A 12,471-nucleotide genomic window follows, 5' to 3' on the forward strand; every position below is an offset into this window, starting at 1 on the left:
ACTCTTGTCATCCTGCTGCCTTTGGAAGTGGATTTAAACCAGCTTACAGCAGCGAGCAGGCCCCAGCACCGGGCAAGGAGGGGCGTGCGCAGGCTGTTTGCATCTCCCAGTGAAAGCAACAGCAAAAGTGGACGTAACACGTGGAGCAGCTGCTCGGTTCTGAGGATTCTGAGCAGTGAACAGCAGGTGGCCTGGGGAGAAAACCAGGATCCAAAGCACCACCACACGGAGGTTATCATGCCCCTCATGTTTCCACCAACCGGAACTTGAGGTAAACCCAAGCGTGGGTGTTGACATGGACAGAGTGCTGGGAGCAGCTCTCTGGCTGTCTGAGGAGTGGCCCCAGGACTCAGGGAGCGTGCATGAACCCCACTTTTCACTTTCCTCTGTTCTCATGCACCCAGGCTGAAAGCTGTCTTGTGGCAGCAGCAATCAAACAGAAAGGGGAACTCAGTCATCTTGTTCCCAGAAGGTGGGCAAGCCCCGATGCTTTGCTCTTCTCCCCTCCCGCTGTGTGGTGTGTGTGGACATCAGCGTGGGAAATGTGTGGCTGGAGAACCAGAAAGTATGGGGCATGCTGTCCGGAGGAGGCTTGGGAGTGAGGCCCTGAGGTGGTTCGGAGCTCCCCCAAGTATGGAGCACATGGCTGTGACCCTAAAACGTGTACCTAGACTTAGGGATGGGACTTTGGGACACGCCCTGCACTGGCCGTGGCTGGCGCACTTGTGGGACACGCACATGGTGTAGGTGCCACAAGCGCCGTGAAAGCTTTGAAAATTCAGCTGACTTTGCAGAATATTCAGGCGTCTCAAAAGCGAGAGTGAGTGTACTTGGCATGCGGCGGGCTAGCAAGATCTCCACTCACGTGGGGAAAGACCAGCCGCAGACACTGGCTTGTGCCATGTCCGTCCAGCAGACTTCGAGGGAGCCATCATGACAGTGCTCCGGCAGGTGAGGTGGGAGCTGCCAGCAGAGAAGTCGGAAGCACGAAGAGCTCCATGGAAGTTTTACAACTGAAAATACAGTCACTGAAAGGCAAGCGGGGGTGCTCAGCAGTGGCATGCGGGCATACAGTGGGGGCCCAACCTCTGTGCGTGGTACAGAAAGCACATGGGGAGAAGAGCAGCCCCCTGGGGTGGGGCAGCGGCCCAGCATCTGTGAGACTGGGCTTCAAAAGGCAAGGAGAAACTGTAATTTAGATGATACTGGGATAAAGAGCGACCTGAGTATGTTCCAAGTCTGGCAGAAGACATAAACCTACACTTTCAGGTGAGGGGTGATCTGACTGTGTCCCAAGCAGGATCCATGCCCAGCCTTGTCATGACCAAACGGGGAAAGGTGCACTGCAGAAGGAGTCTTGGGCGGAACCAGAGAAAGCACATCCCCCGCTGGGGTGCAGCAGTCAGAGTGGCCAGACTTCTCTGCAGAGACCCTGGAGGCCAGAGGAAGTGAAACAGCGTTTTTTAAAAAAAGAGCCACCAACCCCCCTCTACAGGCAGCGGAAATGCCCTCGGAATGAAGGGGAATACAGCTGTTTCCAGGTGAAGAAGCCAAGGTCTGCCAGCAGATCTGGAAGAATTGCAGAAGGAAATTTTTCAGACAAAAGGGGCATCATCCCAGTGGGAACTGGAAACTTGGGGAAGAGGAGTGGCGAGCGTCTGGGTAACGCAGCGGCCGCTGTCCTCAGCCTGGCTGCAGTGACGGCACCGTGCGCTCAGGCCTCAGTGTGTGGGGCGGTGTGAGGGGAGGCTGTGCTGGTGAAGCCTGACATGATAAACTGTGGCTTCTAATTTGATCATGAAGAATGAAATAATATTATAATTCCTCGGTCAGAGAGAAAGAATCAGAAAGATAATAAATTAAAATTGACTTCCAGAAGGTATCCAAGAAAATGACAATCAAGGCAGTAAGGAGGGAAAAAGAAGGAAAAACAGAAAACTGAGAGGGTAGGCCTCGGCGAAACATGGCGGTAGTTGCATTGATGTAAACACCGGGACAGACCAGCGGAGCCTCTGAAGGCCGGTTCTGGCAGGTCGTCAGGATGGCTCAAAAGAAAATGTTCCAACTCTCTGCTGTCTGAAAGGAATTTCAAGTATAAAATATGTAGGTTCAAAAAAAAAGGTGGGAAAAGATAGACCCTGAGAACACTAGCCAAAGTGGAGATGGAGTCGGTGCATTCCCTCAGGAGAAGGGACTTCGGAGCAAAGAAGTCCTGCCCGGGGGACCGGGGCAGGGTGTGTGTGTGTGTGGGGGGGTGGTCAGGACCTCATCCGGCGAAGCCTTGATGCCCCCAAGGGCGTGTGCTGCTGAAGGGTGTAGGACTCAAGACCAGCAGACCCAAACAGCTGGGCCATCCGGAGCTCCTGCTCCTCTCTGGACGTCGCTGATAAAGCTGCTGACAGACCCGCTCTCCACCCACCTGCCGGGCCGGTGGACACGGGCAGCGTGTCCTCCAGTAATAGCAGGTTCTTTTCCCGCGCCCGTGGACAGCAGCCGAGGCGGGCTGCGGGCGGAAAGGAGACGCCACACTTGGAAATGTTAAGATCAGCCCCAGCCGGTGCTCCAGCCACAGGGGGGCAGCCTCAAGGTGAAGAGAGGCTCCTGGGTGCCAGTGCCGGGGATGGTGGGAAGCCACGAGGACAGCTCCAGAGGACGGCGAGCAGAGGCGCAGCTGTCAGGAGCGGCCGGGGGCAGCGTCTGGAGGAGACAGACATCAGGAAAGGCTCACGGCGGGAAGAAAGCAAGTTCTCATATCAACAGTCTGATTTTTTTTTTTTAAGATTTATTTGTGCACACAAGAGCTGGGGTACAGGCCAGAGGTGTGGGGGGTGAGAAGATTCCCCAGAGACAGAGCGGGGAGCAGAACAGGCAGACGGACTGAAACACACTGCTGAGGGGAGCAGCGGGGAGACAGGAGAGGTCTGTCTCGCCTTGTGGGTTGCTCCCTGGCCGGCCGCGGATGGAACTCGTGCTGCAGAGGCTGCGGATGGCTTCATAGTGCGGTGCCCAACCCCTTGCGCCACCAGGGAGGCCCCAACAGTCTGATTTTTTAACCTTAAACTATGAAAGGGGCCATTAAACACAAAACAGCCAAAGAAAGGAAATAAACATGACAATAGGAACGAATGAAGTTGACAAGAGAAAACTAGCAGTGAAGAGGAGAGTTGGTTCTCTGAAGCGATGCACAGAGGCCCCCGAGGCGGAGAGGGGTGCAGGTCACTGGGAAGGGGCGAGCGGCACGGGGCCAGCGGCCAGGGCGTCCACAGCTAGGCCTTGGCCTGCAGGCGAGCGGGTGGAGGTGAAACCAGGAAGGGCTCTGACCACAGCACAAGCAGGGAGACCCTCCAAAGGCCCGGCCTGGGGGTCTGGCTCCCCCTTGCTGAGGGGGGGGGTGCGCATGTGGGCCCCTTGGGGGCTGCCTGCAAAGCAACCAGAATTGCTTCAGAGAGGGCAGTAGACTGGGTGCGTGGGAGGTGCCGGGGGCTGCTTTCACCATCTACCCTTTCAGACCTCCCAGTTGTGTCTGCGCACAAGTCGCTCTAGGAAGTCACTGAAACACGCGCAGCCGTGCGTGCTCTTTCACACACCTTCAGCGAGGACCAGACCTCGTTTGCCTGTTGATTTCCTATCCCGGGCCCGGAGCAGGAGCACCTGGCCTTGGGGGAGGTTGATACACCCTTGTTAAGTGGGCGAGGGCATGAACGCAGACATCTCAGACCGCCCGCTCTGTGGACAGGGGCTTACTTCTGCAGCAGTGGTATGTTCCCGTGTCCTGAGATGGTCTTCCGTGATCTCACCTCTGCGCTAAGTAACGTTTTCAGTGTGAGCGCCTCACGCTGTTTAACCAGTCCCCAGGGCCGGGAGCCCTGTCCTCTGTGTCCCTGGGGGCCCGCGAGACCCAGTGGGCCACCTGGTGGGCCTGCCTGTCTGTCTGGTAGGGTCTTGCCCCCAACAGTCGAAACAGTCTTACCTCCTTGGTCTCAGAGGGTAGAGATGGCGCTGACACTGCCAAGAGCAGTTGAGCCAGTGCTAGTGGGATGAGGGAGGCCTGGGTGAGGGGGGTGGGCTCGGCAAGATCACGCGGGAACAGTCTTCGCAGTGGGCCCGATGGGTGGGATGCAGGTGCGGACTGGGATGGAGTAAGGGCCCTGTCAGCTTCGGCTTTTCTCTAAGTTTCAAAGTTTAGTGAAAGTCCACCTGTCATCACATGGTATAACGTCAGGTAGAGCCTTGTAGATGGCTCGCAATGGAAAGGTGCGTGACGTGATAGAAGTTACTGTCGAAGCAGCGTGTGGGCCACCCCCTGCCAGAGAGGCAGGCTTGTACCTGGCGAGCACATCTTCACGCCTTCTTGACACACACTCAGGGCGCGTCTCACCTCTGAGTCCGGGTGCCGTGACCAGCGCCCAGGGGCTTCCAGTACATGGTCTCTTTGGGGACCTGGATCGCTTTGTGGCACTGGATGTTGGGAGGAGTCTGAGAACCAGCCCTAGCCTCTTCCGCATACATTGTTGCGGGAAAGTCGCCCCTCAGGCTGACGGGCTGCCTCCTGGGGCTGGTGTAGTGCCCAGCACCCAAGGGTGTAGTGATCGCCTGTCTGTTGGGCTGCAAGCACCTGGAGGGTGGGGAGTTTGTTTCTCCCAGGGCCAGGCTCTGTAGTGCTTGCTGGATGGATGAATGGATGGAAGGACGGAAGGAAGGAAGAAGGAAAGGGAAATGACTGAATTCCCCCAAAGGTAGCACCATTGGAGCCACTCACCTGGTCCCGTGGGCACCGCCTCGGTAGGGGTGACGAGCAGCGGCCGAGCCCGCTGGCCCTCGGGAAACTGCGTGCCTCCTCACTTCAGCGCAGAGCCCTGGTCCTGCTGCCGGCTGAGTGGGGGCTCCGGGGTGGCAGACTGGCTCATAATGTAACCCCAAGAGACCAGTGCCCCTGGGATAGAGCCGGTGAGGATGGTACCCCGGGAAGCAGGCCATCTGTGTTCTGCTGTGCCCCTGCTCCCAAGGGGCTCTGGTGGCTGACTTGGGGCCTCTCCTTGTTTATTTCTGTTCAATCTGCAAATGTGAGTGTGAGACCTCCAGCTTGCATGCGCTGACTTAAAAGGAAGTTGTGTTTCCTGAAAAAGTCCTATTGAAATAAACTACTTAAAAAAGGAAAGTGAAAAGGATTGATTCCGTTTATTTTCCACATTTCCCTTTTTTTTTTTTTTTTTAGTGACCATGGATCAAGGTTTTTTTTTTTAAGACTTGTGTATTTATGCACACAAGAGCTGGGGTACAGGCCAGAGATGCAGGAGTGAGAGGACTCACCAGAGACAGAGCGGGGAGCAGAACAGGTGGATCTACTGAAATCCACTGCTGAGGGGAGCAGCGGGGAGACAGGGGAGGTCTGCTGCGCCCTGTGGGTTGCTCCCTGGCCGGCCGGGGATCAAACCGGTGCTACTGTGGTTGCGGGATAGCTTCACAGTGCTGTGCTTAGCCTCTTGCGCCACCAGGGAAGCCCAAGCCAAAAATTTTTTTTGCTGGGCTTTTGAGGAACTTGTGTGAGTGGGATGAGGACAAAGAAGAGGCGGAGTGAGGTTGCTGATTAGATTGAAACACACAGACTGTGGAAGGGGCGAGTCTCCGGGGTGGCCTTCCCTGTTGGACAGCAGCCTGCACGCTGGCACGGCACTCTGGGTCTCTGGGCGCTATATAGCGGAGTGGTGAGTGCAGGCACGCCCTGTCTGGGGGTTCAGTTCTCTTTAGGCAGGCACATCAGAAAGTGCCAGGCGTGACTTGGAAGGGTCTCCCCTCACTCACCCCGAAGCGTTTGTCTATACGTGTTTTGAGTCATTTTCCTTACCAAGGCTTTTCCCAACCCTCCCAGCCAGAACCAGCCTCCCCTTTTACCCTATTACTAAAAATGGCTTCATGGAGTGTGATGACCAGGTCCCCTGCTCAGGTGCACTCGCTGCCCCCTGCGGAGCCCCCAGTGGGCGCCTCCAACCCCAGGCAAGTGCTAACCTGCTTCTCTTAGGATATTTCTATAAATGGAGTTGCGCAGATTGCCTTTCGCCTGGTTCATCCTCGCAGGCGCGTCCGTGGCCTGTTCCTCCTCACGGCTGTGCCGGTGCCGCCCTCCGCCCCCCCAGTTCCTGGGGCCTGGCTGTCTCCATGCTGTGCCCTGTGGCCAGTGCCTGCAGGCAGGACCCCGGCACGTGTGTTTCCCCGGGGCTTCGGGTGAGGCCGGCACAGGTGGGGCCGCGTGAGAGGGGCCAGGCCCACTGCACGTGGCCGGCTCTCCCGGGACAGCAGCTTCTCCACGCACTTGCCGTCTGGGGCTCTGATGGCCGGCCGGGTGGGCACCGTGGGCCGCTTCTGAGCGAAGGAGCTCCTGCTGGTGCCGGACTGTCGCCCAGAACTCAGCCGGGCAGCCGGTGCCCAGCCCACGAAGGGGAGCCCTGTCCCGGGAGCCGGTGCCCCCGGGGAGTTGGTCCAGCCTTGGACATGGCCCCGGGCGGCCCGGTGCCGGGGCCTGCCCAGGAGCCCGTGTCACTGCCCGCGCCCGGCGGGGCCGGGGGCACCGGCGCACCCAGGACCGCGGAGGACCCGAGGCTGGGGCGGCTCACGGGCCCGAGAGCAGGCGCCGCGGGGCGCGTGGGGGGATAGACTGCTCGGGCCTCGGTCCCGGGTGTGTCGGGTGCACGCGAGCGCGCCTCGCCCAGCCTAGAGTTTGGGGGCCTGCCCCCCCAGCCCCCGCCCCCGCCCGCGGCCCTCGCGCCCGCCCGCCCCGCCCCGCCCGCCCCGCCCCGCCCCGCGCAGGCCACGCCCCGCAGGCCACGCCCCCGCAGGCCACGCCCCCGCGGTCCCTTTGGCCCGGGCCCTGCGCCGGGGCCGCCGGCCAGGCCTGACGCGCCGAGCCGGAGCGCGCCGATCGACGGCGCGGCATCTGCGCGCGATTGAGCGGCCTGCCGCCCCCGCCCGCGTCCCTCGCGGCCGCAGGTCCCGGAGCCGGAGCCGGAGCCCGAGCCCGCCCGGGCATGGAGCCGCCGGCCGCGCGCCCCTGAGCCCGGCGTTCATGGTGAGTGGGCGGCCGCCCGCCCCGGGGGTGCCCGAGCGCGGCGGCCCTGGCGGCGGTGCCGGCTCCTCCCGCCGCTCTTTGTGTGTGGGCGGCTCCGCGTCGGACCGCGGGCCCCGGCCGCCACCCCAGCGCCGCTGCACCCCCTCTCCAGGTGCGGGCCGGCGCCCCTCCCGGGGCCGGGGGCCCGCGCGCGGCCTGGGCCAGGGAGGCCGCCACCCGGGAGAGGCCTGGAAGGTCCCCGGGGTGCTGGAGGCCCCCCTCGGGGTCGCCCGTACCTGCCGCCTCCTGCCTCGTCCTGCCTCGTCCTGCCTCGTCCTGCCTCGTCCTGCCTCCACCTGCCTCCTCCTGTCTCCTCCTGCCTCGTCCTGCCTCGTCCTGCCTCCACCTGCCTCCACCTGCCTCCTCCTGTCTCCTCCTGCCTCGTCCTGCCTCGTCCTGCCGCCTCCTGCCTCCACCTGCCTCCACCTGCCTCCTCCTGCCTCCACCTGCCTCCTGCTGCCTCCTCCTGCCTCGTCCTGCCGCCTCCTGCCTCCTCCTGCCTCCACCTGCCGCCTCCTGCCGCCTCCTGCCTCGACCTGCCTCGACCTGCCTCCTGCCTCCACCTGCCTCCACCTGCCTCCACCTGCTTCCTCCTGCTTCCTCCTGCCTCCTCCTGCCTCCTCCTGCCTCCACCTGCCTCCACCTGCCTCCTCCTGCCTCCACCTGCCTCCACCTGCCTTCTCCTGCCTCCTCCTGCTTCCACCTGCCTCCGCCTGCCTCCGCCTGCCTCCTGCCTCCTCCCTCCTCCTACCTTCTGCCTCCCAGCCTGTTGAGGCTGCATGCCGCGTGGGGTCAGGAGCCTGGCAGCAGCAGGTCGGGTGGGCGGGGAGCTGCCTGATCACCAGCATGTGGGGTTCCCGGGGAAAACTGAGCAGGTAGATCCTGGGGAGCGGGCTGAGGGCGAACCTCAGTGGGGCACAGGACCCGCTTTCAGAGGTTGGGCATTTGCTCCCTGCCCACGAGCCGCAGAGCAAGACAAGCTGTCTCTGAGCCGGAAACAACGCCCCCTCCCTGGAGTGACAGAGCGTGGAACCAGTGAGGCTTCCAGGGCTCCCCTCTCTCCTCCAGCCTCCCCCACCTCCGGGCTGGCCGCCCTCTTAATGGGAGGTGCCCCGAAGGTCATTTGTAGTAATACAGCAACAGGCCTGTCACTTTTGGGGCGCCTGCCGTGGCTTGGTTAATTCGCTCTTGCTGACGTGATAAGGGTGCAGGCTGGGGTGTGCGGGTGGAGAACGTGCTCAAGGTCACCCGCTGCCTGCTGGTGGCGCCTGTGGGTGGGAGGTGATGGTTCAGACCCAGGCCTGCCCCCTCCCCCAGGGCTGCCCAGTCCTCAGCTTGCGCCTCTGGACGCTGTGCTGTCACTGGCCTGGTTTCACGTCAGTGCTGTAGTAGACCCACCCCGGGGTGACAGATGGGCCCCAGGCCCCAGTGATCATTCGACCAGGCGGGTCTTGACGCTGGGGCCTTGTGTCACAGACTTCAGCGCAGTTTTGACAGGTGACGCCACCTGCTCCCCACTCAGCCAGCCTCCGGGGCTCGGCTCCCACCCAGGTGGCCGACCACCCTCTGGTCATCCCGCCAGGAGCGTGTTCTGTTCGTCATCTCAGAATCTTCATCTTCTCTTAGACGCTGTCGAGGAGGAGTCTGAGCGCTGCTCTGGTGGCACCAGGGCGCAGTCCTGCCCGGCTCTTGGCTCCCTGCTGCTGCTCAGTGTCCAGGCCCTGTCTGCTCATCCTCTCTCGGGCTGGTCCCGCTAGCCCCAGGTGTTGTCTAGACTGAAAGTCCAGCACGAGCAGCCCTGCCTGCGTGTGGTTGCCCTCGGCAGGCCCCAGCAAACCTGCATGGGGTCGCCTGCGGTGGCTTCCGGCCCAGACCTCCTGTCCCTGGTCCCCACAGGTGGCCCCCTGGGACACGCTCGTCTATCCTCGGCCCCCATGTATGTTGCTGGCCTGTTCCCGGCCTTTCCTGACCCGCCTTGGTTTCCTGGCCTCTGCTTGCGCCTTGCTGGGTCTGAGGGCCTCCCGAAGGGTCTTGGAGAGGCCCCTTGCCTCTCTAGGGGGTCCTTTCCCTGCTCCTCCTGCTCCGTCTGGCTGGCTCCTGGCTGCCGCGTCAAGCCGGGCTTGTGCTGCCCGCGCGAGGCTGCTGTTCCCGGCCCGGCCAGCCGTCTACCCACCTCGCACTGTGCCCTGGTCGGGGGCGGCCTGTTGTCCGCTGCCGTCTCGGTGCTGTTGGTTTTATCTTCCCAGCAGGCCTCGTGATAAATTACCCTGAGCAGGACCTTGACCTGCTCTGCTTCTAACTTAGTGACTTGGAAACTCTTTTGGCATGAATACGCCCTCCCCCCGCTTCAGCTGGGCGTACGGCTGCACCCAGGTGTAGGACGCAGACAAGGTGGCCTCCCCTGTGAACCTGCTGTCTTTATCGCTTGATCTTACAAAGAATGCTGCCCTGCCTGATCATCTAAACTGATTTCCAGCTGGAACCCCGAAGAGCCCGCTGTGAGTCCCCGCTGGGGGCGTAGGGCGTAGGACTCGGCAGGTGGCACCGCGGTGGTGGGTGTATGCTGATGGGCCTGCGGGGCTCTGGTGGGCACAGCCGTGAACGGCTTTGTTACTTGACTTACCGCAGGAGACCTCAGATTTGCTCCGCGGGGAGCCCCAGACTTTGGAGGGCTTTGGAGTTAAGAGCTGGGCCGACACCATCCTGGGACCTGCCTGGCGCCGGGACATGCTCAGGCCTCACCCACGTAGCTCCTCGGCTGCGGCCGCTTTACAGACAACGTGCTGAGGCCAAGATGCCGCACTGGGCCCCAGGCAGAGCCAGGCCTAGAACTGGGGTTTTGTGCCCCCAGGGCCCTCACTCTCACCACAGCACTTCTGACCCCAGTGATGATCCTTCACAGCAGAGCGTTGTTCCCAGGGGCTTTTTATCTGCCGCCCCCCCCCCCGCCCCCATCCTTGCTGTGCTTCCAGAGTCGCTGGGTCTGGCTTGGGAAGTGAGCTTAGCTCTCGCCCCGCGGCGTGGAGAGGGAGGCCCGGCGCAGGCCCTGGTCCCTACTCTGAAACGCCCTTTGGGACTTGGAAAGGTCTCCCTGGGATTCTGGGTATGGGCGGACAGCCCCGCGCTCGCCATCACGCCTGCGTCATCACGGGCCCGGCGCGAGTGGCAGCTTTGTTTACGCCGACGGAGAGGTGACATGACCCTGCGTCGCGTCTGCGGTGACAAACGTGGCTTCCGATCCCTGCGCCTGCCTGTGTGAGCCCGGCCGGGCGCAGTGCCCCCTGGAGCATGGCGTGAACACCATCGAGGCAGCTCAGGGTGCCCTCGGGAAGGGCGGCTCAGGGACCCAGCCCCGCTGCTGGCGTCACGGGAAGACTTCGGGGCCCGCGTGGGAGAGAGTGGACTTTGAATCAAGACGTCTGATCCGTGGTGTGCCCCCTCACGCCGTGCCGTCTGCAGGCTGTGCAGGGCTTCTCCAGACTGTCTGGCCCTGCCTCGCGCTGTCGTCAGTCTGAGAAAGAGAAGGTGACCGGTGCCCCCGTGCCGCCTCTGGGCCTCTGGGCCCTGTCCCTGCCCCTGCTCCAGGCCCAGCTGCCGTGGTGGCCCGAGGCTTGGGCACTGGGGGGCGGGGGCGGGATTTACTCAGGGCCCCCAGACCAGCACGACTCCTGCGGCCCCACTTACCTGTGGGGCTTGGCCTTTTCCCCGGTGAAGCCGCACACACCCTTGTGCGTGTCCCCGCGAGAGGCCGGCGCTCCGAGGCGGAGGGGAGCGCCTTGCTGGCTGTGTCTCCGGGCGGGTCACTCGCTTCGCCCTCGGTCGCCCTGTCTGTAAGGTGGGGCGGCTGCGGAGGCCAGAGCGCGCTGCTTCTGCGCCGGGCTCCATGGACGGGCCGCCCTCCTGGGCATGGCCTGTGGCTCCGGAGACGGGGGGCGGGCAGGGAGCGTCCGTCTCTGTGCTTGTTGACGCGCCGCCCGGGTGCTCTCCACTCGCGGCAACGCCTGTAAGGCTGACGTCCAGGCCGGGGACGGGGCCCCGGGGGCTGGTCCAGTCCCGCGGCATGCGGGGCGCATCACGCGCTTGGAGGCTGGAATGGAGGAAGTGAGTCTGTCCCCTCAGCTTGTGGGCGGGAGGCTGTGGTAGTGTTTGGGGCCCTGGAAAGTTAGGACGCTCGGCTGCACCTGTGCAGAACCTGCCCCGCGGCGCCCCCCCCCCTCCCGGCCTGTCCTCCGTGTGTTTTCAGGAATTCCCTTTTCTCCTCCACTCTCAGACCCCGCTGGCCTTTCTGACTGAGAGGACTCGTTAGCCGCGGCGCCCCACCGGGATCCCCCGTCCTGGCGGCTGGTGTCGGGAGCGCCGTGGAGCATGGGGTGGCGCTCCGCTCCGGCGCTGCTCAGGTGGCTGCCCGCACCCCAGGCCGGTCCTCCGCTGGTCCCAGCCGCCCAGTGAGACCGTCTCCCGTGAGGGAGGGCCTCGTCCGGGACAGGCAACAGGAAATAGTGTCGGTTGTTGATTTTGCCGAGGACCGAGCCTGCGCGCCCACGCCCGCGCGGACACCCGAGCCCTCCGGCCGGGGTCTGAGTCGTGGGTCACCGGCGTGGCGGTGTTTGTGGTCGTATCCACGCGTGGTTTGGTGGCTCGGCAGTTTGCTGCTGTGCGAGGTGGGGTTTCTGATGTTGAAGAATTTCTGTTTTCGATGCTTCTGACTTAGAAAATGAAGTAATGTTGATCATCTTCCTGTTAAAAGAATTTTAAGCTCCTCCTCATTTCAGAACCCCTTCCCAGTGCCAGACGTCCACAGGGCCTGGGAGAAGAGGCTGTGGGGGCGCGCGGTGAAGCCCAGGCAGTGACCATTCAAATGTGGTTTCATCCAGGAAGCGCGGGAGCCTTGAGACCGTGTCTGGGGCCTTTACGAAGGGGGTCTGGGGTGATGACGCCCCTGGTGTCTGTGTGGGGAGCCCCTGTCACGGGAGCTTGGCGTGATGGCTGGGCTGAGGGGCTGGCCCTCCTGGCTGGACTTTCCTCTGACCAGCAGGAAGTGTTTTCACGAATCTCCCCCGAGCCTCCCTGAGGACGGGCGTCTGTGAGCAGCTCTCCTGCCTTCGGAAGGGCGTTGTCACCTGGGCTGGTTAGGCCCGGACTCAGCCCCGTCTCTCTGTCCTAGGAATATGAAGACAAGGCTGGACGAGCCAGCAAGCAGAATGTGAGGAAGAGCCTCGACTTTGAGCCCCTCTCCACCACCGCGCTCATCCTGGAGGACAGACCAGCGTGAGTCCAGCGCCGCCGGGGGTGCACCGGGAGGGGTGCCGCGTGCCCCGCGTGGCTGCGTCCTCTGCTCCCTTCAGTGACACGTGCTGTGTGAGATAGTC

The 12,471-nt window shown here is 62.6% G+C and overlaps 1 protein-coding gene across 1 annotated transcript in view; it reads left to right on the forward strand.

Moving 5' to 3' along the window:
* TBC1D14 (TBC1 domain family member 14) overlaps positions 1-12,471 on the forward strand; it is a gene marked incomplete at its 3' end in the record, with an annotated part of 42,408 nt that overhangs the window by 18,531 nt on the left and 11,406 nt on the right. Inside the window, exon 3 of the mRNA XM_084234257.1 lies at positions 12,267-12,370. Coding sequence (XP_084090383.1) covers positions 12,267-12,370 — 104 coding nt within the window. The remainder of the gene's footprint in view (positions 1-12,266; positions 12,371-12,471) is intronic.

The sequence above is a fragment of the Talpa europaea genome, assembly GCF_964194135.1.
Source record: "Talpa europaea genome assembly, chromosome: 5".
In the NCBI taxonomy this organism is placed as follows: Eukaryota; Metazoa; Chordata; class Mammalia; order Eulipotyphla; family Talpidae; genus Talpa; species Talpa europaea.